The sequence below is a fragment of the Ambystoma mexicanum genome, chromosome 1p (genome assembly GCF_040938575.1).
Source record: "Ambystoma mexicanum isolate Mex_15411 chromosome 1p, UKY_AmexF1_1, whole genome shotgun sequence".
In the NCBI taxonomy this organism is placed as follows: Eukaryota; Metazoa; Chordata; class Amphibia; order Caudata; family Ambystomatidae; genus Ambystoma; species Ambystoma mexicanum.
Genome location: NC_090921.1, coordinates 955,229,669 through 955,254,147, shown reverse-complemented (window position 1 = coordinate 955,254,147; position 24,479 = coordinate 955,229,669). Strand labels below are relative to the sequence as shown.

The 24,479-nt window shown below is 45.4% G+C and overlaps 1 protein-coding gene across 2 annotated transcripts in view; it reads left to right on the top strand.

The window, feature by feature from the left end:
• The window catches only part of XAF1 (XIAP associated factor 1), a 415,035-nt gene that overhangs the window by 173,819 nt on the left and 216,737 nt on the right, over positions 1-24,479 (top strand). For both annotated transcript variants that reach the window (XM_069653416.1, XM_069653407.1), the window contains exon 4: positions 1,326-1,533. In XM_069653416.1, the coding sequence (XP_069509517.1) occupies positions 1,326-1,533 (208 nt within the window). The remainder of the gene's footprint in view (positions 1-1,325; positions 1,534-24,479) is intronic.

Genomic DNA, 24,479 nt, shown 5'->3' with positions numbered 1-24,479 from the left:
AGCCGTTTGAGCCCTCGGTAACCACCAAGGAATACTTAATTACCCAAATGGCCAAACAGCAATCGAAAATCTGAAGCACTGCGAAATCATAAAAGAATCAGGAAATCAGAAATTGGGCATAAACAGTCCCTTGTTCGAACTAGCCATCACAACAGGGTTCGTCTGGATTTGGGGAAACAAGAGATCATTTGGTGCACACATAAGGGGTGTCATCTCTACTGGTGGAGGTTTCTTGGGGTCACTGAACATTCCACCCGTCCCTCATCTTTCTCTGGGCAATGGAGCGAGCTATTGTTGCCACTGAGGTTGGCGAGTTGTTCTGTGGCCCCCTTTCTCCTTTGTCTGTACCTTAAGCTTCTTTTACTCTGATCCATCAAAGTCTTGGTGGCAGTTATATTTCAGGACCTACTTTAACTTTTCCCAAAACTATTCTGTGTACTGATAAGTACTAGGGAGCCATGGCCGGTGATGAACTGCACAGCCTAGGGGACCCCTGCGTACCTTATTCTGGCCCTAAATCACAATGTGGGTGACGCACCTGGACCCTAGTGTCCCATTAGCCCGATCACTCAGCCACCAAAATGAGACTTGGTACAAAACTTACCGAAAGCCCTGGACAACAGCTCACCTGGTCGCACTGAGCCTGCTAGACCTGTTGGCAGCCTATGAACTGGTAGAGCATAACAGCTCCTTAACTGACTCTGCATCAATTTGGGCATTGATGGAACAGTGCTTATACGGCTCACATATAAGGACTGTCCAATCAATGCCCAAATTGAGGGGCATTGATGGAACGGCTGACCTTAAGGTTTGGGGTAAGCTGCCACTGGCGGTTCCTGGCAGCTGGTGAACTGTTTGCCCGGTGAGGAGTGATATCAACTCGGGCGGGCAGAAAATGAGGAATCAAAGAGGTCAAAGGCATCCAAGCGTTCTTGGTCCAGATGAACTAAAGCAGGAATTTTCATTAAAAAAAAGTTCACCAGAACCTATTTGTAGAATCTTTATTTATTTATTTGCACTGTCCATGTCTTTTCTGCGGTGTTACCCTAAGCTTGCCTGTGAACACAGCTCTCGGCCTGCAATTTCTCTGACTTTGCGTTCCTCCTGAGTGACACGGTTAATACATTTCCTAATACTATTGGCATGAACATCATGTGCTAATTTCGATTTTCTATAACCAAGTATTTGTTAGCGGCTGCAATATATTTCCATTTCATTTCAACTACAGATCTGTTCGCCACTTCTTGGAAACCAAGCCCTTGCTCTGAGGGTTGGCACACAAAAGTGTAATGTTAACCTCCATCTATGCCTAATTATACCAACAGGCAGAGAAGTGCGAGGAGCGATTGATAACATGTAAATTCTGCAGCCTGGAAGTCGCTTCCTGCAAGTTTCAGGAACACGATGATAGCTGTGGCAGCCGCACTGAACTCTGCCCAGATTGCAAGAAATACATCATGTTAAAGGACACACATCACAAATACAGCTGTCTGTCGCCAGCCGCTCAGCAGGACACCAGTACACGGAAAAAAGGTAAGGAATATATTGCTATATGTGTCCCGTGTTCACTAAACCGAGTGGTTATGCATGTGCTACACATGTGCCAGTGTTTAGAATGTTGTACTACCACCAGCTGTCAACAGAAACACATAACTGTCTAATTTGCAAACTGTGTTTTGTGACCCGAGCCTTCTACCCAGTAGTGCACTGAAAGCTAAACAATGTTGTAGAAGTACGCAAGGTTTAGCAGCCATGATATCTTTGCAGGTATAACATTAAAAATAATGGCTTTTGCCATATATCCGTATGGTTAGGAGTTGAACACTTACAAAGGTTTAAAGTTGCCAAGTATCTTGGCATGGTTATAGAGTGGAAAGAGAGTCAATAGGAAACGTGTTTGTTTAGTCTGTATTTGCAACCTTTAGAATGTTCACAGGGGTTCGTTCAGTAGTGAGTCGAAATACCGAACGTGTTTACCGGGCTGGGGGAAATGAATGAGTGTTGCAGGGGTGTACTTCTGATCTAAGGATCTGCACTCATGAAATATCGACAGCTACCTACCAGCTAGACTCCTCAGAGAGGGCTAGTTTGAAATATCTCCTCCCAATGAAGATAATGGGCTTGGTCCAAGTTTGGCGGCGGGGGAAAAAAGTGACAGTAATTCTGTTACCACAACTTTTTTTGGCAGTACCAGAATTATAGCTGCTTTTCCTGCCCTGCCAAATTATAATTCTGTTGGATTTACCACTGGCGGAATTACCACATGGTAAATCTGCTCCAAGAATCAGCGGATTTATCGTGCGGTAATTCTGCTGGTGGTAAATCCAACAAAAAGCCACAAAGAGTCTAAAACAATTGGGAATTAAACCACGCTACCACCACTTTTAATCCTGTGGTAACTCCACAGGACCAAATGGCAGTGGTGGAAATCAAATTTGGAAGTAATTCGGCGGATTTACTACCGAATTACCACCTAATTAGTAATGTGGACCAATGTATGCTGTGACTGATGGTCTCTGCTGAAACTAAGCAACTGGCGTCCCAGCACTACCTAACCTGAAGGAGGTAGAATGCTAGCAAATGCTTCCTTCAACAGCGCAATGAAAAGTGGGCTCTGCCACAGAATTCCACTGCAGCCACGGCCTGTCTCAAGATGAGGTTGATCTCTGCACTCTGTTGTCAGCACATCCAATGATAGGCACGCTTCACAGACAGGACTTAAGGTTTTCCCTACTTTCGCTGTTAGCAGAAGTCCACTTTCTCAGGAAGCTTAGTCTCCCTGAAATCCACCAGCATGTGAGGAAGACTACGAGGGGATGAAGACAAGGAGGATTCCTTTCTGCAGACATCATGCACATGTTCTCCCATACCCAGGGGAAAACCCCTTCAAGAGATAGGTGCTTCTTCTTTCTTTGAAAGTCTACTTATTCAAGTGCTTGGTATTTCCGACTCTGGCCGTCACTTGTGAGGATTTTTTTTACCCCTTCAGGATTCTGATACGAAACTAGCAGCAGTCAGGAGAGTATTTTCAAAGAAAAAGGAGTCATGGCACCCAGCATACATTTTTTCATGCCACTTTCTTCCTTTATTTAACTGAAATATAAATCAAATTAAGCTCTTGCCTTTGCCCTTTTGTGTATTTTTCAGAATGTTTATTTTCAGCAATTTTAGGGAATAACTATACATTATTTGATTAATTGTTCATTAGTTTAGTTCACATAATACTTCAACTTTGCCATTTATTCTTTGGCTGCCACTACAGTAAATCAGTCATAATGTGACTTTCTTTAGTTGCAGTTTTTTTAAAATTAACGTTTGGTTTAGCTGTCTGCTTTTACGTGCGGATTATTTTATCCAGAATTTTGGCATTAGTAACAGGTTAGTGTGCTTGCTAGTTATACAATGAAACATTTTTCATATATTTCCTTGAAAACATTACTGGCCAAATTCACAAAGAATACAGTATTTCAAAAATAGCACTGATGATGCACTGGTGTTTTTACATGCCTGTACATTTCACAGGAGCCATACTACATAGCCAATTAATGCCAGATTGGCACTTTGAGTACAACAGGGTTAAAACCAAATAGTCAGAAGCTCTGAGCCCCAATGTGGTTGCTGTCTGCTCATTTCACCTTGATGGTCATTAAATGACATGCCATGGAAAATTGTCATAAGAGAAATAAAACTGTATGAGGGATACAATTTCTAGCAGGGTAGCAGCAGTACACAATGCAGATGTCTGGGGTAAGGCCCATATATGCATTGCATAGCTCCCTGCATCTGTCCCAAACAGGTACTGAGGGACGTCAGTCCCTTAGTGGCCCGTGGGCAGGGCCGGCCTTAAAGGCAGCAGCGCCCTGGGCGAAATAGCACCTCCCCTCGCCCACCGCGCGCCCCTCGTTAACAGGGGGCGGGGCGGAAGGGGGCGTAGCCAGGATGGGCAACTTTATTTATTTATTTATTTAACCTCCTCGGCGAGGAGGTTAAATAGGGCGCGTTAGCACCCCATTGTCATTGAATGAGCCCGCTGCAGCGGGTGCATTCAATGACAATGAGGCGCCTGCCACTACGCCAGCTCGGTGGACCCCTTGAAAGACTCCCCCGAGCTGGCGTGGTGGGGGGCTAATGGCGCCTTTTCTTTTGAAAAGTACCCACGGCGGAGGGGCGCATTTAAATGCACCCGTCGCCGCGGGCACATTTTACAGTAAAAGGCCACCTGCCACGCCTTCTCCCACAACTCCAGCTCGGGGAAGCCCTTGAAAGACTCCCCCGAGCTGGCTTGTCGGGGGCTAATGGCGCCCTGGGGGGCGTGGTGCCCCGGGCGGTCACCCGGCTCGCACCCACCTAAGGCCGGCTCTGCCTGTGGGTAGTGAAGAGGTTGATAACCCCAGAGGTGTTTTAAAAAAAATATTTTTTTAAATTTGCAAATAGAATTTAACTGAAGACCAACATATGTAGAGAATTACATTACATCGCAGTTGTCGTACAGTGCAAGAGATTGGTCTGATTTTCATTTTTTTCCCCTGCCTCCCTCCCCCTCCCTACTCCCCCGCATCCTCCAGCACATAATCAACTTTGAGAAAAACAGCAAACATTTGCCACATGGCAAGTACACGTTTAACAGTTGGCTTACAGCTTCGTTCAGAATTGCTGCTGTTTGGGCAGCTGCTTGAGTTAGTGTATGATATGACAAACTTAACTGGGGTAAAAGAAACAATTTCCTTCACATTTTCATTTGGGGCATTAGGGCACCAGTTTATTCCATTCCCAATACTCCAGAAAGGGAAGCCACATTGGGTCTATGTGTGACTGCGTTCCATCAGTGTTGTTGTGAGGCTTTCCATGTCATATATCTCTTTGGCCTTACGCACCCATTCCTTTTTTGTCTGGAGCATGCTACATTTCCATCATATGGTTAAACACACCCAAGCTGCTAGGAGAATAGGTTTCTGGGCAAATGGGGCAAGACTAAGTATTGGTCTTCAACTAGCTTGACCCCAAACAATCTCAGGAGTGGGGTCTCAGCCCTCCAAATTGCCTCGATGTCGTGGATACAGCCCAAGATTTCCTTCCAATAGTTTTGGACATTGGAGCAGTCCCACCATTGGTGCCAATAATCGCTGATCTGTGAACTTCCCCGCCAACAGTGAGGGCTTATTCCCGTGTACATTTTCGCTAATCTCTGGGGGGTGAGTTGCCATTCCATGAGCAGCTTTTTTGCATTTTGTATTGGACAGAGATAGTGGATTTCCAAACAGCTCTGTGTACTGCGACGCATCCCTCTAGATTCCCTTCCCATCCCATGTCTTTTTCCCAAGAGCTTGCGTGCATGGTGTTGGTAAGTGCACCCTTTCCAATAAAGCACTATAAAGTTTTGCAATCAGCCCTTTGGAGCCCATGTGTATATTGAGTACACATTAAAATTGGATGAGTTGCCTCTGAGGCAGTTTGTTCCACCGTTGGTCTGTGAGAGCGCCCCTTTAGTTGCAGGTATAACAGTGGTTGGATTTCTGGTCTTGTTGAGCGCCTTCTAACTCTTCCTTGGCCAGGAAGATCCCATCCCTCCACATTTACCCCATTCCAACCAATCCTTGTTCATGTTGCAGTTGGAAGCAAATTGGATCTGCTAGGAGATTTCTGACTGCAGGCGCCCAGATGCAGCTTAGAGGAGAGGGCCATGTGGTAACACTGCTCATATCTGGTTTCTTTCTCCAAAGAGTCCACAACACTGCCAGGATCGGATGTTGACACACTCTTTGCGACAGAAAATTCTGGGGGACCCACTCCCAGTGTGACTGGTGCAAAGTAACCATTCTTCTATCAGGTACCCATTGCTTGTCCTCTGATTCCCTTAAGTGGTCCAGTAGCACGCAGAGTTGTGCTGCTCTATATTACTCATAGATGTCTCGGTATCCCATGCCCCCCTTGTTTGTTGGAAGAATCATAGTTTTATAAGCAATTCGGGCCCTTTTCCTCTCCCACAGAAAGATTGATAGAGAGTGCTTGATTTCCACATGGAAGGAGTCTGGGAGCGCTACCGGGAGAGACTGAAAAAGGAAGAGAAGCTGTGGTAGCACATTCATTTTAACTGTTGAGACCCTTCCTGCCCACGAGAGTTTTAGTTTTGACCATCTTTGGATGTCCCTTTTAATTGCCATCTAATGCGTGGTATAGTTGGCCTGATATAGTTCTCCCAACTGTTTTGTGATGGTTACCCCTAGGTATCGGATGTGGTTGTGGTTTTGTTTCAGACCCCAGGTTTTCAGGAGACTGTCTAAGGGGGAGTATCACCGAAATCCAGCGGAAGGATTACCGTTTTACTTCGATTCACACAAAAACCTGAATGGGTCCCATATACCTCTACTGCAGGTAAGAGAGCTGGGATGGACCGGGACGTGTGCGTCAGATAAACTAAAACATCATCGGTGAACAGTGCTAGCTTGTATTCCTTCCCAAAGTTCGTAATCCCAGCAATTGAGGCGTCCTCCCGGATGGTCTGGGCCAGAGGTTCCATCACCAATGCAAAAATCAGAGGTGATAAAGGGCAGCCTTGCCTGGTCCCCTGACTCAAAGCAAAGGGGGAGGGGGTACAGATATAGAGCTTGTGCCCCCGTAATCCAACGTGCCCCCAGGTTCGCCTTTCTCAGGACTTGCAGCATAAACGGCCACTCCACCCTGTCGAAAGCTTTCTCTGTATCCACTGAGACTATAGTGGGGCATGAGCCTTGAGGGTCAATTGACGCTATCAGGTCTAGAGTTTTGCGATTTTGTCCGAACCCTGTTGTCCTTTAACATGCCCGACCTGGTCATTATGTATGAGCCTGGGCAGCACCCCGCTCAGCCTATTAGAGAGTATACTGGCATACATCTTGGCATCAACGTTTTACAGGGAGATCGGCCGGTAGGAACCACACTAAAATGTATTTCTTCTTTGGGGTGAAAGATAATTCTAACCTACGCAAAGGATGCTGGGGCCTGTCCTGTTTCCATGCTGTCGTTGAAAAGTAGGGTCAGGAAGGGTGCCATAGCACCGCTAAAGGTCTTATAAAAAAGCTGGGGTGAAACCGTCTTGCCTTGGCGCTGATCCTGCCTTTAATTTTGAAATGGCGACACATACTTCCTCTACTACTATTGGCGCGTTCAATTTGTCCATATCTAAGCTTTGCAGTGATTCAAACGCAGATGTTTCTAAGAATTTGTCTATGCTTTCTTGGGTGGATGTACAGTCAAAGATGTACAGTTGTTCGTAAAACTGGGCAAAACGAGCCGTAATTTCAGTGGGTTTGTTCAGTGTTGCCCCCTCTGGGGTTTTGATTTTATATACCACTCTCTTGGCTCTCTGCCCTCTTAGTCTAGCTGCTAGTAGGGTGTGGGCTTTGTCTCTTCTTTCATAAAATGTTTGTTTAACATACCAGAGGTGTGTTAATGCTTTTCCACTACACACTTCTTTCAGCTCTTGTCTGAGCTCCTTTATATCTGCCAATGTCTTAACAGTGTCTCCCATCCCACTTGCCAGGTCAGCCTCTTTGTTTCTTATTTCCCCCTTCAGGTATGTCTCCCGCAGGAGTCTAGTTCTCTTTGTAAATGTCCCCTGTGCTATCAGAAGTCCCCTCGTTGTTGCTTTTGCTGCTTCCCACACTATGGCTCGAGGTGGGTCACCTATGTCATTTCGCTTAAAAAGTTCCCTCATTTCGGCATCGAGGACATGATCTTTAAAAAGTGTGTCGTTGCAGATCCATCTTTTGTCCGTCCCTATGCTCAGGCCCAAGTCAAGATTTACGGTGCTCATGTCGTGGTCTAACCAACCCACTAGTTCAATGGCTGCCCTCTCGATGTTATGTTCCAGTGCTGCCTCCAGGAAAATGTATCCTATGCGGGTAAATATTTGGTTCAGGGGAGAATAGAATGTGTATGTTTTTGTTTGCGGGTGGCAGCATCTCCACCTATCTACCAAGGAATGTTCCTGCATAAGGAGTTGGAAAAGCCCTCTCCCTGGCGTGGTACGGCTCCTTCCCTGTATGGAACCCAGTCCCATGCGGGTCCATCACCATGTTAAAGTCCCCCCCACAGATTAGACCACCGATTCTCCATTTTTCTAGGAAAGCAAAAAGTTCTCTGCTAAATGTGATTTGTTGGCTGTTTTACGCATAAGCTGAGCATAATGTGAATGGTGCCGTTTATTACGAGGTACCTCCCATCGGGGTTTCTGTGGGTTTGTCTGATTCGCAACCCCAGTGATGCCCGATATAAAATGCCCACACCTCCCTTTTTGACTGGTCCCGATGCCTAAATAGCATCTCCCAGTTGCCTTCCCTTTAGGGTACTGTCCCCCCCCCTCCGGAACTTGGTTTCTTCAACAAAGAGTACATCTAGGCTGGACTGGTTTAATGCCCTCATCAGCATTGTTCTCTTTTGGGGTAAATTAAGGCCCTTCACATTTAGAGACCCAAATCACACTGAATTATTCGCCAATACCCCTGGTTTGTACACAATCTCATGAGTGCCGTGTTTTTAGCCCCAGTGTTCGCCTTCTCCTGTTCAAGATCGCTGTGGCTTTGTGGATGTAGTTTCTTTTCCAGTCTGCTATCCATGTGCATGCAATGCGAGCAATTTGGGGCTAAAGTAATGCCTGCTGAAGCTCCCTTGAGCTTGACCGTCCCTCCGTGCCCCCCCGTAAGTACTCCCTCGCTTTATTCCCCACTCTACCCCAGACCCCAAAAAAAGAAAAGGAAATGGTTTCCCCTTGTAACTGAAGACGCCCTAGGAAAAAACATAGGGCCACACTACGGGGGACTACCCGAAACCCAAAACGTAGGACTGCAATATAGTTGCATTTGGTCTGCATTTACTTTCAGTAACCAACACTTAACTATTCAGCCCGGTAAATAAAGACAAGAAAAAAGTGGAACGTCTGGTCTTCATTCTCTGTCCGGGGTCAGCACCCCTGCCATTCCAAAGATATTCCAAAAGCGTGGCAAGGCGCTCCCCCCTGTTTCGTTATGCAGCCCGATGGTCTGATCATGTCCAATCATGTGCCCCCAGTGTGTCAATGGGTGTTGTATATCTTACACTTCCTCGTACCCTTGCTGCACCCTCTTTTGGGCCAAGGATCTATTGGTTTCCTGAGTGGTTCAGAGGACGACGGAAGTTTTTCCCTCTTGACTCCACTTGCTCCCGCTGTTAGGCCTTGCAGAACGTTATTTACTTCTTCCGCAGACACAACCCTGTATTCCTTGTTACCGTGTTCAAAGGAAAGGCTTCTGCCCCACCTCTAGCGAATATTTTGTTCTCGTAGCCATGTGGTTAGCGGGTGAAAATCTCTCCTTTTGGTGAGGGTAGATGCTGACAGGTCCTGGAAAATACGATCACGCAAGCCCTCAAAGTCGATATGGTCCTGATCCCTTGCCTGCTGCACAATATCCACCTTGTGTCTGTACTGATTGCATTTAGCTAGGACAGACCTTGGTCCATTTGGGGGGACTCCTGCCCGATGCACTGTCTCAAACTCGAGGTTTGGCATTAGAGGGGAGGGGAAAAGAGAATTAATCAAGGCTTTCACTTGCCTTTCCAGGCTCAATGGGGTTTTATTTGGTGTTTCCTTGAGGTCTTGTATACGTATATTAGATCTCCTATCCCTATTCTCAAGGTCATCAACCTTGGCCGCCAGATCTGCGTTCCTTTGCTCCAGATCCTGTAAGCGACCCTCCGTCTTCATTTCCACCAGGTCAGTGGACAGTTGTTAATTCTCCAGGGCCACTACTTTATCCTCAATTTTGTTTACTCTGTCTTGCAGGGCATTCACAGTGGTTGCCAAGCTACTCTTTAAAGACCTGATTTCGTCTAGGAGTAGGCGGATTTCTGCTTTTGTGGAAGCATCATGATCTGCTCCTGGTATAATCAGTAGATCTGTTTGAGGATGGGCCCGCCATATTGGGACTCATGCAGTGGTACTCCTGTAACTTGTGTGCCATTATGGGGTCTAGTTCTCCTGGCATGTGCTCCTTTAGTTGGCCTGTACTTGTAGTGGGCAACTTTCAAACTGGTTGAATTGCATTGGCTTCACCTCTTGGCCTTGGTACTTCATACCTGCTGTGAAGGCGGGTTGCAGTACCCTGTTGGGATAGAGCACAAGAGTGTATGCAGCAGTTTCAAGATCAGTCCCACGGTAGTGGCCCACGGTACCGGAGGGGCCAGCTCTGTGTTTTGTTCCGTACGTCTGTTGCTTCCCTAGCTGCAGAGAGGCCCCTGGTCCGGATTGCAGATGGCTTGGGGTAGAGTGGAGGGGCACAGTAGAGCACAGTGTGCACCCTCACTGCTGCACTGCCCTCCTGGTGCTGCTTGCACCATGCGCTCAGGGCCCCAAATCTTGCTGCAGGCTTCAGATGCAGAGACTGACTACAAGCAGAACTATGCTTTTGGAGATTGCAGGACCATTTGACCCTCTGTGTCCCTTTATTTGGCTTATGATGATGCCTACACTGGCACCCGTGGGCTGCCGTTGTTACCGCTTGCTGGGGAGGGGTGTGGCACCAGAATTGCGGTGTAGATACAGGCGGGCCCTAGGTTATGGAGGCAGCGGCTGATCCAGGAGCTTGGGGTATCCAAAGTGAAGCCGATGGGTGGATGGTTGCCAAGCCCTAGGTGCTGAGCTTTCTTGGGGCCCGGGACCCCCTCAGGCCGAGTGTCACTACCCCTTTGCATCAGGCTCTTTCATTCCAAGGGGCCCTGCACTGTCTGCCACCACTACTCTGTTTACGGGCGCTGACCTCACCGCTTATGCAACCCGCGTGGCTGCTCTGGATGGTGCCTGCTGTTTTGCACTGCATACTCACCCCCATTGGCAGGGCGATTCATCCAATTTCCTTGTGCCGCTTTCAGCTTGTCCCTCGCTGCGGTCTTTCCCTTTGGGATCCGTCGCGTTGTGTGCTGGGCGGGGTCGGTGCCCTGGAGCTTGCGAGCATTGAGGCAGGCCCTTGGGGGAGGACTCCTGTCTGCGCCTCCTTTGGGGGGTTGCCCCCACTGTTTCTTTCCAGGAAGCTGCCTGCTGGGTGCTGGCTACTTCCCCTCCTTGCTTCACTACTTTGTTTTTCAGTCTGTCTGAATTTGCATTAATGCGCCAGAATTTCCTTGTGGGCTGCGGGGAAGATGAAGGCTCAGGTAGCCATTCTTTGTGCGCCCCCTGGTGGTCTCCTAAAAATTCTTTTTATTGAACAGTAAGCAGTAACAGCATGTGAACGGAGATTAAATCACTCGAACTACATCAACACAACGTCAGTGTTAAGGCTGTACAATTAGCTGGCACATAGTACAAATCATATTTACTATATGAAAAGACATTTAAATTGTGAATGGATCCACTGAGCCCCATATGAGAAATGTCAGGTGCAGGTTTCATGAGATACACTTCTCCAGAACTCAATTTAGTAAGGTCCCCAAATGTTGCTAAAATATTTTTTTTTTCATAGCAGAGTGTGGTATCGTACACCTTTAGTTCTAACGATGATGGCGGTGCCTTTCACCAAGCTGTGGCTGTAATGGTTTATTGAGAGGCCACCCTCAACACAGGGAGGTCCTTCCCTCCCCAAGCTAAGTGTCACACAATAAATGGTTAATGTCAGTTCTTTTATGCATAACGTCTCTCATATCTTCGATGTAGTATTGGAATAATACCCAGGGTCAGGCATAGTGTCTCTTGCTCTTCCAAATGATGGAGGTGAGAAAAAGGCTGAATTTATAATAGTCCATTTAACATCTTCAGGTTAATTCAAATAGGAGCTCTGCTTCCTCCAAGCCATTTGTCTCTCTCGGCCAGTGTTTTTATTAGTCTCTTTGAAGTTGGTTGCAGCTCGTAAATACCTGGGATGCAGTGGCTAGTGCCATTTGTCCTGCCCCGAGCTGGGCTTTCAGAGGCAGCAAGTCTGGCAGACATTTGGTTTTCAACACCATTAGCAGGACACACTTTATTGCAGTTGTTAATAGCTGGTGGGATGTAAAAGCCAGGCCTGCACTGGGGGAGTTCTTTGTGAAGTTTGCCCACCAACAAGCCAAAAGGTTCTGCCTTGGGCCTAAATGAAATCTTCATGTGACCCATGCAACAAAGTTTTTATTTTCCCTTGTTGCTGGTATTTTGCATGTGAAGCATAACGTATATTAGATCTTGTTTAGACACACCATGTCTATTCCCTGACATCTTCATGTTGGCTGGGGAAAATTGTTCTCATGTCTCACTTCAACATGCAAACACACATGCAAATCTGTTTTTGGTGTCAGTGTTTAAAAATCCTGTTTTTCATGTGAAAGGGACCTTTGAATTTCTTCTGCCTTTGTGAATTAAAATGCTGCTTTTCCATTGGTAATGGGTAATGACAGGTAGGCCTTTTTCACATGGCCCTTCAGTTCGGTTGGTTTGGGGCCCATTGATAACACCCCAGATTCCCCCTAATCCCTGTTCTTGCAAGATTTATTTGTGGGGAAGAGCAGGGCTGAGTGGGGTTTTCATGCAAGCACTTTTCTTTTTTTTTTCATAATTTTCTTTTGGTTGGAGCCCATCCGGCTTAACTTCATTCATTAGTTGGGGTGTGTAGCACGGCATCCCTTTTCTTCCTTTCCTTCCGAGGTTCCTGGGGTCCTCTCCGGACCCCCTCTTGCCTCCAGGCTGGAAGTTAATGGAGTTAATTATCCAACAAATAGAAAGAAAAAGAGGTTCAGTACTTTTTACACACCACTTTTCCTGGAAGATGGACATCACATTCGAGAGAAAATATTCACATAGAAATATACATCAATTTCAAGACTTCCCTTCAAAAGAGGACAACATTATATAACACTAGACACAACATCACTCCATTTGAGATTTGAGAACATCACTCCAACACGTTTTTCCAAAGATTAATTATTAATTAAAATACTCACCTGTTATAATTCTCCATCCAGGGTTTTCACTCCTCAGATGGTTTCTCTGCTTGACTTTAATTTGGCTCCTCAATCAGTCGTAAAGCTTGTCTGGGATGGCAGATTTTCAACTGATTGATGTGAACCCATTTTTCTTCTGTCTGTTCTCCTTTTGGGATGCAGATCTTGTAGGCAACATGTGATATTTTATCTACAATTTCAAAGGCACCACGCCAAGACGAGAGAAACATTTGCTCCTTGGTCTGATTCCTTTGAACATTGTACAGGTAAACCTTGTCCCCTACTTCATACTCTTTCTTGGTGGTATTTAGATCATAATAAGTCTTCATTCCTTCAGCCGACTTTTCTAAATTGCTCTGTGCATAAGCAAAAGCGTACTGGAGGTGCTTCCTTAATTTTCTATGTACTCCTGAGTAGTGGATTTATTTATCAGTGTCTGCTCCTGAGTTCTATAGAGCAGATGCTGTGATAACACCATTTTTCATCTGGTCATGAGCTCAATTGGAGACATCTTGGTTGCAGAAGATGGTGTAGACCTGATAGCCATCAGGACAAGCAGTAATCGGATGTCCCAACTGGGTCCAGAGTCTGCCACAAACTTCTTGAAGATACTCACAACTATTTTGTTGTATCTCTACCCCCCGCTTGAGGCCAGGCGGTTGGAAATGTGGAGTTTTCTTTTTAACCCTAGAATCTCCCACATCTTCGCCATCACCTCACCGCTAAAATGACTTCCTCAATCCTTCGTGGGAGGCCGAAAAGAGAGAAGATGTGGTTGATCATTAGTGCAGCAGCTGTCTCCGCCTTACAATTCGGGGCTGGAAGACACTCTACCCACTTTGTACTAGTTTCCTCTATAGGAGCGAATCACTGGCCCAATGAAATCGACTTGCAAATCTGACCAAGGCAGTGTCATTCCCCTTTTTTGTAGGGGAGCTCTGTGTGTGAGTGAACTAGGTAAGTGCCGAGATCCTGGCCCATTTGTGGCCAGTAGGCAACCTTGCGCAAGATTTCTAATGTCGTGTGAAACCCCCTATGACCGGCAGTGGCTGCGTCATGGGCGTGGTTCGACATCAGGCTGCAGAATGGGGTAGGTACCACACACACACTGGTCACAGCCAGATAGGGTTTTCCTTACCAACAAACCATCTTAGATCCAGAACATCTTGGAAAACTTCATCAGTACCCGAAGATCCTCTTTACCGGTATAATCTGACTCTGTTAGAGGAAGACTCACAGGGTCTTCAATGTGTTGATACAATTTCCCAATGATCGGGCCTCTTTCTGTGCAGTGATCAAATCTGCATCTGATGTAACTACTCCACTGGGCAGTCGAGAGTTCACTATTCGCAAGAGTTTGTGACCTGGTTACAGCAGCAATTTGGTTTCCCCTAGCATGGATTCTGATTCAATGAATTCCTCCTGCAGAGCTCTGGTTTTAGCCAGCTGGTCAGCCAGTACATTCCCAGTCTTATCTGGCCTCTCTATCTTGGAATGACCTCTTATCTTTTTACAATAGATGGTCATCTCATTGGCGGTCACCAGATCGTCAATTGCCTGGATCAGTTTGGCATTTTTTTAGGGGTTTATTGTTGGCACACAGCATGCCTCGATTTTTCCAGTAAATCACTAACCCATTCCTGACATAATCAAAGTCAGTGATTAGGACCAGTTCATTGAGTTGGTTTTGCACTGCTGTGGAGATGGCTTGATGAACGGTCATCAACTCTGCAACCTGACTGGTTCAGGGTCCTATTTTATAACCAGCAGAGGGTCCCAGGCTATCTTTCACCCAGGCATTCCCAATACCAGCTACCAGTTATCTTTCTTTGTTGTTATGAACATGGTAGGAACACCCATCCACATAAACTGTGGGTATCCCTTGACACGTCTATTCTTCATAGACCTGGTGTGGGGAAGTTCAGTACACCTCCATGTTGTTATTGGTCATTAGACCTTTGTCCTTGAGACAGTTTTCTTGCACACAATCATGCAAGTCCTCCAACCCTTGCGCTAGGTGACTCTTCTTGTCTTGGCCATATCTGACCTCCACAGGAAAGCCTTACATGGACAGAATCTGGGAAGTAATTCTGGAATTAATAACGTTCCCTGTCCAGATTCTGTCATTTTGGAGTTATTGCAAGGGTTGGTTTGGAGTCTGGACAACAATGTGCTCCCCCTGGATGAATGGATGGTAATTTCTCAACACCCATACCGTGGCTAGGAGTGCCTTCTCGCAGTCATTGAATTTTTCCTCTACAGAGGACAACGTCTTGCTCGTCTATGAGATGACTTTGTTGACCTTGTTATTCTTTTGATACAACACTGCTTTTAGGCAAGTATCTGAGAACCCTGTCTCCAAGAAGAACTCCTTGTTCATTATGGGATAAGCCTGGAAAAGGCTTCTTTTCAGTTGTTTAACTGCCTCTGCTTGCTCCGGACCCCACTCCCACTTGTCTCCGGCCTTTAATAAATGGCTCAATGGTCGAGTGACCACTGCGTAGTCTTCACTGAACTTCTGACTATAATTAGTGAGTCCAAGAAGGCTTCTTAACTCTGAAAGAGTAGTAAGGTCTTTTAATTTGAATAAGGCTTCCACCTTCTTCACCTGGGGATTAAGATTCTCAGGGGTGATCTCGTGTCCTAAGAAGTTCACTCGGGTCTTACACCACTGTTCCTTCTGAAAGGACAGTTTTGCTCCGGCTTTCTGCAACTGGGTTAGAACATAGCGGATTTCTGCTATCTGTTCCTCAACAGTTGAGCTCTTGATCAGAACATCATCCACATAGACCAGGTTTCTCCTTTTGCCCAAGTCGGGCATGGCCTTATGTAGAAAGATGTTGAACTAATTGTCAGAGTTTATGTATTCATAGGGTGTTAGGTCAACATACCTTTTTAAAAAAATCAAACCAAAAAATAAATGATCTGCAAAGACCGCTTTGTGACCGAACAGACCTGTCTTTCTAAGAGGAACTGTCAGCCCCTGTGACACGCAGGGGCTGACAGGCACGCCAGGACCCTGAAGCAGCCTTGACGGAGAATAGGTAAGTGGATCTGTGCATGTGTGCTTGTTGCTTGTTGGGTGTTTGTGTTTGAGTGTGTGTTTGTGTGCATTTTGGTGGGGGGGGAGTGTTGGGAGGGGAGGGAGTGGTGGGGCAGAGGCAGGGGGTTCTGGGGGTTAAACCACCCTGATTTGGAGTAAATCTGGGAAGAGGGGGTGGGGGATAAAAAAATGTCATTATTTACCTAAATTCGTACAGAAAAAAATTGTCTTTTGGTTAGGTGACATATACAAATCAAAATAATGACATAGAACCATCCAAAGGGGGTTCGGGTCCACGTGTACTGCTGCCCCCCTGAAGGTAAAGGCTGGCGTGTATTGGTCTTCCCTACTCACGGGTACTGTCCAGTAACCTTTGATCAAGTCAATGGGGTGTACACCTTTGACCCTTTATATCTGTGTCAGCCCTTTATCGATGTAGGGAAGTGGCCGTCTTGACATGTGGACTCATTTGTTCAACTCCTTCAGGTCTGCACATAGTCTCCATTGGCCGTTTGGTTTGAGTATCCCCAGTACTGAGTTGTTGAAGGTACTGTGGATAGGACGAATTATCCCACGGGATTCTAAGTTCTTCATAACCTCTGTGAGTGACTCCATGAACGCGAGAGCTAACCAGCATTGTTTCACAAATACTGGAGCCATCTCGGTGTCTGTGGGTATGGTGGTTGAATGAATGGATGTGCGTCCACAGTAGTATTAGTCCACTGAAAGATATCTTGAAATTCCAGGAAGAACTGTTTTAGCTTTTGTCTTTCCTCCTCAGTCTCACAGGCATCAGCAAGAATAATCCTTTCCTCGACCATCTGCTTAAAGCCTGGAAGGCCTCAGGCTTGGCAATTTCTGTGGTATCCTCTGGTTGGGTGGATGGTGTTGACCCGGTATCCTCTAGTTGGTTGGAGAGATCTCTTTGGATGGTGTTGATCTGGCCAGTACGCTCCAGGGATTTGAGATAGTGGTCCTTGACTCTGAACAAGACCTCCACCCTCCTGATGTCACAGATAACCTCTTCCACCCCGTAGGGGCAGGAAGAGTACACCATGAAATTCCCCCCATGCCTAGTAAAAATATTTTCTGGAGGAATACCGTCATTAATGTCAAAACAGTCATTTGGGATTTTTCCCATGATTTCATGACCTACATCAATAGAATAATGTTGTGCATCAACCGCCATTCCAATAAAGGAGTCACTGTTATCCACCAATATCCGAATGGTGCCATGTTCTAGGTCTACTAGAGGTGTTGGATTTAAGTACAAACCTTGTTGTTGAAGATGGGAATTTGGATTTATATAGGCTTCCTGATGTTTGATGTTCTGTTCTCGCTTAATTTTGAGGGAATAGTGAATTGTTGTACCTGTCCTGGAATGGTAACCTCTTCTAGCACCTGAACTTCAACCGCATAAGTCAGCAATTGAACTGACTGCAATGCTTTTTCAGTGTTGTCAAAGCCCATGGGCTACCCCCTCGTCGTGACCAGGCTTTATTATTAATTGGGTCCAAATTAATTGCCAAATGATTGAGAATTTCACTGCCTAGATAAAAGGCAGAAGGGAGATCACTCACGACCCAACAATTATGGTCTATGCTTTTGTTGCCAGTGGAAAAATTTAGCATACACCTGCTAGGCAGGAGGGGTTTGGAGTTTGGGGTTTCCAGACCTACTTCCCGTTTGTCAATCAATTTAAATGTGTGAATGGTCTGATCTTTTGGGAGTTTACTGAATAATATTTCGCTGATGAAACGCCTTATGTTACTCGGGCATACTCTGGCGAGCACCGGCTCCTCCCCCTCATTTAACTGAATGAGGAAAACCTACTGTTCACTCTTTTTCTGAATGTCATTCAGACTTTGTGCTGGTTCTTCTTTGTCTGGTTTCACGGGGCTCAAGGTTTCTTCTGATTTTGGACTGGTGTAAAATGTTAGGGTGTCCCCCTTTGAGTGTGGATTGCCACTTAAAACTGGGCGCAGGGTTGATTTTCAAGAATGAAGAAGGGTTCCCATCACCAGCTTGTTCTCCTGCATAAATGACAGTGATGTCTGGGACTTGGATATTCTTGAAATGGAATTGTACATTCTCAGAACGTTGATCAATTTCATGACAGGTACCATTCATGCTTACATAATTGGTACTCATTTTTTATTTTATAGGCTGGTTAGTCTGGGTCCAGAGGACCTTGTTTGCACAGTCAATCAGAGGTGAAAACCTCCTTAGGAGATCGTTCCCCAGTAAATAAGGTGTGCCCTTGGGATTCACGACTATCATTGGATGTTTAACTCAGTGTCGCCCAATTTGTATTTCCAGATCTGCAGTCCCTTCGACATAAATATGATTCCTGTTGAAATTTTGGAGTTGCCCAGCAAGTGGTGTGATGGGTATTTAATGGCCCTCCCCGTCCTGAGTTTAGTTGGTGAAAGGTCTTTTTAGACAGGAGGGTGGCTTGGGATCCATTATTCATCAGAGCTGATAATTCACACTGACCCTGCACCTTGACCGGTACATAAAATCTGCATTCTTTCTCCTCCAAGGTACAAATAAAGTGTGAGTTATTTGACAGCCCGGTGGTCATTTTCTTAATATTTAACTCTGACATTGTGATCTTGGACAATTTTCTGTGTTGGAGTTCGGGACTCTGTAAAGAAAACTTTGCAACTCGCAATGGGATTTGTTGGGGAATCCTCCTTTTCCCCGGCCCCTTGGCTGTCCACCTTTACCTGGCAACAATTCTTAGAACCTGTCTGGAGAAAAGAGAACCCTCAGTTTCAATTCTGTCTGGCTCTCCTTTTTGGGGTTGAAGAGTTTCTTGTTCTGGGTCGGTCTCCATACTTACTCTGTCCCACTCAGGATCTTTTGGGACCCATTTTTCTTTGGGAGGGATCCCCCTGTTTTTGAAAGAGAAGGTTTGCGTCCCTGAATCCTCCAGGGATTCTTTTTATTTTTCAAAGTGGTGATCCTGAGTTCCTCCACAAAATATGTTCTTCTTTGGCCTCTCCTACTTAACCATTGCTGTTTGCTTTCCAATGGTTTGGTGGTACAAGAGACACTTTCAAGATGAGAGGTTTTTAGGGGTTCTGTCTGGGTGAGAAAGGAAGCTTCCTCTAGGGCTTGGCATCTCCCCTCCACTGTGGTTTTCTGTATGTTTCCTCCCATCATTCCCTTACTCGCCCGAGGCATCAACCCTGGGCGTTGGGGAATTCTGGGAAGTATAGTTATGTTGAGGGTTGGACTGAGCCTTCAGCATGCGCCCAAGGTCGTCGGTTAGTTGCTGGACCTGTCGCACCAGCTGCAATACCTTTTCTGGGTGTTAGGGAGGTCTCGAGTCATACCTCTGCTGCTCCTGAAAAGGGCAACTGTCCCTTCTCCCGGAGTAGCTCGGGTACTGGACATTTTCCCCATAATGTTCAGTCCTGAATCTCCCTTCTCCCAGGTTCAGGGATCTATTGTCCTGGAACCGGGGAGAGAAAGTTCTGGTTGGGGGGATATCTGGGGAAAAAGTTCAAATTGGGAGGTGGAGTGATACTTCGCTCCTTAGGGAAGTTTGGAGGGAAGTTTCCTGGGGCAGTACTTACCCGATTGGTTCCCCCCCCTTGGGCTGGCGGAGTGTAAACATACCCCAGAGCGATCATTGTTCTGGGCCCCTGCCTGACTACCATTTGATTGGGCTGGGTTGGGGGTCCCTTCTGCCTTCCATTTTGTTTGTTTGCAGTAGGGTTACTTTTCGGCCCCCTGTCTCCAGATCCAATGGAGGGGTCGTTTTTACTCCCGCCACCTTCGCAGCAGCAGGTTTGTTAGATGGTTTTTGGGTTTTGGATGGGGTTTTACTCTCAGCATCCTTCTGGACCTCATAGTTCCTGGTGGCCTGTTCAATCACCCAATCCAGGACCCTATCCTCGTGAAAATCACGCACTAACTGAGTCAGGATGTATTTGTGGAGCAAATGGAAATATGTAGTTATGAACCCCCTACTGTTTGTGTTCACCCGCCGGGAAGTCTAAGCAAATGTCCGCTTTAAACCTGCACAAACTCCCATGGAGCCTGATCCTCCCCACAGTGCAAATGATAAGCAGCCTTACAAGTCTCCTGTGGATTTCTATGGGAGGAGAAATGTTTTAAAATGGCCGCCTTATAGGTGGACCATTTATAATGATCCTGGTCCTCCAGTCCTGAAAGAAACTGGAGTACTCGGGTGAGAAAGTCCATTTAGCAAATGCTACACAATTCACTTCTTTTCTGATCTGGAATGATGCCTTCATCTGCTCATAAAGTTCCAGGTGCTCCCAGACCGAATAGTTGGCATTCTTGTGGTATGGGGTCAGGAAGCTCTTTATGGCCTTGATTTGTCTTATTGGATCTTTCACACAACTCTTGCTCTGTTTCGCTGTCTTTTCCTCTTCTCCACTGGAGTCCATTCACCAAAAGTGAACTTGCAGGGTCACTGTCCCTGTAGTTACTTTTAGGCCCAGCATAGAAGGCAATTTCCTCATCCCTCCTTCCAGGGAGTCTGGGAAATTCGCCCCTCCCCTTGAATGTACAGAGGTTTTTAGAATGCCCCTCCTAGGATGAAGTTTTAAATGTTCTTCTCCAACTAAACCAGCTAGATGGTCTCCCTGCAATCTAATTTTTCTTAAGTCCAACTCCCTCATTTTCTCATCAAGGTCTAGAGGAGCAGGAAGGCGCTATATTGCCAGTTCCCGCCCCCTCACTGCAGTCATACTGGAACAGTCGGAGAAGAGCAGTAAATGGAACCCCCTGTATTGTTCTCATACTGCATTGAATGTATGAGAGACGTTATGCACTCAGACAGCAATACAGAATGTATCCTTGCACTGAAAGTGTGAAAGGATGTCACATGGAATAATGCTACATGGAAGGATGTCGCCTCCCAAGATGTCAGCATGCATCTATGAATATTATGGCCAGACGTTAAAGTGAAATCTGATGAGGACAAAGTGATGTCATAAAAAAAGATGTGTACCTATGCTGAAACAATATGAAAATACTTAAGAATAATGATGTAACTGAAGCACTAAGAGTAACATGTACCTAAAGCTAAAATAATCATGGATCTAAAGAAGATGAAGTAATTTACTGATCAATAACTGTAAATATGCAGTAACGCAAGGTAGAAAGAACATTTCTAGAAGCTCGCTATAGGGAATATTTAACATTGCAAGTATGGCTATAATGAGAAAACGGACACTGGCTCACGTTGAACTTAACCAAGCTACTTCAGAGGCATGCCTTGGCTGTTGAATCAGGAGACGCGTAAAAACAGCTCCCTGTGCAGAGCCGACGATGAATCAAGGATGGCCCAGAGTGAAGGATGCTATTTTTAAATGACAAGCACAGAGCACAAATATAGTATGTGGATAAGCTCTGAATGTGGGACATTCTTCATAGATGAAAGAAGAAGAAAACATCTTTTGAGAGCCAAACTGCTGGTCAATTAAAAGTATACACCGTTAATATGAGAGTGAGCAAGTGTCTAGAGGTCAAAAGGAGCAACAGCACCCTGCATAATTAAATTAAATAGCAGTAAATATATGGATGAAATTGACAAATTCGGGGTCCCTTCACACGTGACTCAGAAGTTGAAAACAAAGGCAATTCATTAGAGCCTCAAGCTAAAATAGTGGTGTACTCACACTCCCTTGAATGTTCCAGGACAGTGAACAGGCAACAAGGTCAATTTCAGATGGAAGACTTTGGCTTATGGCCTACCGATGAGAGATGATGGACTAATTGAGAAAACAGGGAGTAGTCTGACGGGATTCAAACACCTAAGTTTCGTTTCATGTACGGGCTGCTAAAGAGCCAAAAGCTGAAGGTTGGGATAGTATGCCAAACAATCAGTGGAGTTGCCGGACAACCTAACATGCAATGTAGCATAGACCAGTCTACTGTTGTTTTGTCCGTTATAATCAGTACTATACTCATTTAGAGGTAGTTCAAGGTGTGCCCTACAGATAAGGGGTAGCGAGTGATGTACTAATCCTTATATGTTCTATAAATAGATATGTTCCCTTAACCAATCCCTTTCCTTGATAGGTTTTGTATTTTGCCTTGTAGAATGACGTCGTATTTGATGCACATTAAGACCTCCATGTAATCAAGCTGCTATGTGAGTGTGCATGCATCAGTCCGATGTCTGTGAGATCTCCCAACTTTATTAATTGACAATGAAGTAGTACTTTGCCATATTCTCTGAGTCTGTCCAATTATTTGGTTTGAGATCATTATTGTAATTCCGTCTAACACAAAAAGATGCTTAAAAGTGCTAGAACACAAAGCGAGTTTCCATGGTCTGAAGTGCTCACTGGATTATTCTTTCTCAGGAATCACTGGTCTGGCCACCCTCCCTTTTGTGTGATAGAGGTGAGTACTCCTCAATCTCAGATAAGCACTGGCCTTCTGGATCAGTTTGGCTAGTCCTTGGTAAGTCTAGGTACCTCATGTTTCCTTGGTCTTGGTAGGTGGAAAGCATGAGGTCAGTCGCAGTCAGCTCATAGGAAGTTGTGGTTAACTGGCATGAGGTTCCTGATGGGGAGGACATCACCCCTGGATCAGAGGGCCGTTTCCCATATCCTGATTGGTCAGAGTACCTCAATGCCTTTTTGTAATTTTAAATTTCATTTGCCAAACTCTCACTCCTGTTCTCTCTGTCCTTATTTCCTTATGATGTTCAGAGACCTGGCTTGTTAACTTTTTGACCAGGGCCTGATTGGCCTCGGGCACTTTACTCTGGGCCATTAATCAATCTTTGAGTTCCCTGATTTCATTGTGACATGATTCATTCTCGTTTTGTGCGGCCTGCATTGTGCATGCATTTTTAAAGCGATTGGCTTTCAAAATACCAATCTCTTTCTCTTGTGCATTTCTACACTTCCGGTTGCCTCACACACTCCATGAGTTCTTCATTTTCTTGCCTATTTCCAGCCAGTTACTGAGAACCTGACTGACTCTTTTCTATATACATTTTCAACTGATGCATCTCCTGTGCAAGGGCACTATTCTCCTGGTTCTAGAGGTATTTCTCCTACACCAGTTACATTTTCTGTTGTTTTAAAGTATGTACCTGCTGATACAGCTGATCAAATTAATTTTGGGATTCAACCCCTTTTATTATTAACTGTCTTCATTTTTCAACTCCTTTATTTGTAATTGAAAGGCCATAAGGTAATCTAACAGCCCTCTATTATATATAGTCTGATCATTGACCTTATGTTTCAATGTGTTAACATTTTCCACACACTCTTTATGTGCATCTTGCAGTGCAGAGAACTGTGTTTCACGCTCTGCACTCCCTTGCTGCTGAGTTTTAAACTCATTTTTGAGTTGTTGATGCTTTCGTGTTTTAACTTGAAAATAAATGCTGTGCTTGATCTTCTAACTGTTTAAGTTATTTCTGCGCCTCATTTAGAATCTTAGTCTGAATCCGCGCACAGGCCTCACTCTTCTCCACTAGCTCTTTCACTAACTGCAAGGTGGAAGTATAGATAAGCTTTGAGCTGAGCCAATTAACTCAGTTCTTCTTGAACATTTCGGGTCATATAAAATGCCTCTAATTCTTTGTACCATATCCCACCTTGACATCAAATGTCAATTTATTCTTATGGGACATCTGGCATCATTTTAGCTTGCCAGCACCCTACTTGCGCCTCTGTCGACTCACCACAAATGAACAGCTGAGTAAGGAAATGTCTCCTGTCATCATCTAATTCAATTGTACTCACTTTTTTAAAAATTGCCTTTTTGCAATTTTGTGTAGAATTTCCTTTGCGCTGGGGCAAAATCACCCTGTTCCTGCTTAACTTCCACTCACAATGGCAAATCAAAAATCAATTCTTGCTCAATCTTAATTTATCATGTATACACCACCATGGAACTCCGGTTTGAAGTCCTCACTTCATTTTAACAAAACAAAGATGACTTTCCTTAATGCACTTAGTGTGATCTCTATTACCTATCTTCCAAATAAATACAAATATATTTCCTATACCTTGGCCTGGTTCTTGGCTCACTGTGGGCACAGGTGGGAAGATTTTTGTGACTCTATATGAGTCTTCAGTAAGGCCAGCGCTAAAAGAAACATATGCGAGTATTGCAGGGCTCCTTCATTGGGGAACTCCCCAGGTTAAGGGGTGTCTCATTATAATGGGACATGGCGACACACCTTCAAGCTCGAATGAACGGCAAACCCAAAGGTTTCCTGGGGGGAGATGCCCTTGGTATACCCTAACGGGTCAATCAAAGCAGAGCCTTTGACATATTCTCACTAATAACTTTAAAAACCTGTGTCCAGAACTCATTCCTCCAACTTATGAAGCAGCTTAGATTCACATGCTATGCATAGTCCACCACCTTATGGTTGGCTCAGAGTATTCCATAATTGAAAAACCTGGGCATCGACAAAGCTTCGACTGTCGCAGTATCCCTATTCTATGTTTACCGGAACCCACAATTTGTCATGCCTCGATACCAAAAGAAAAACATACCACACAAAAAC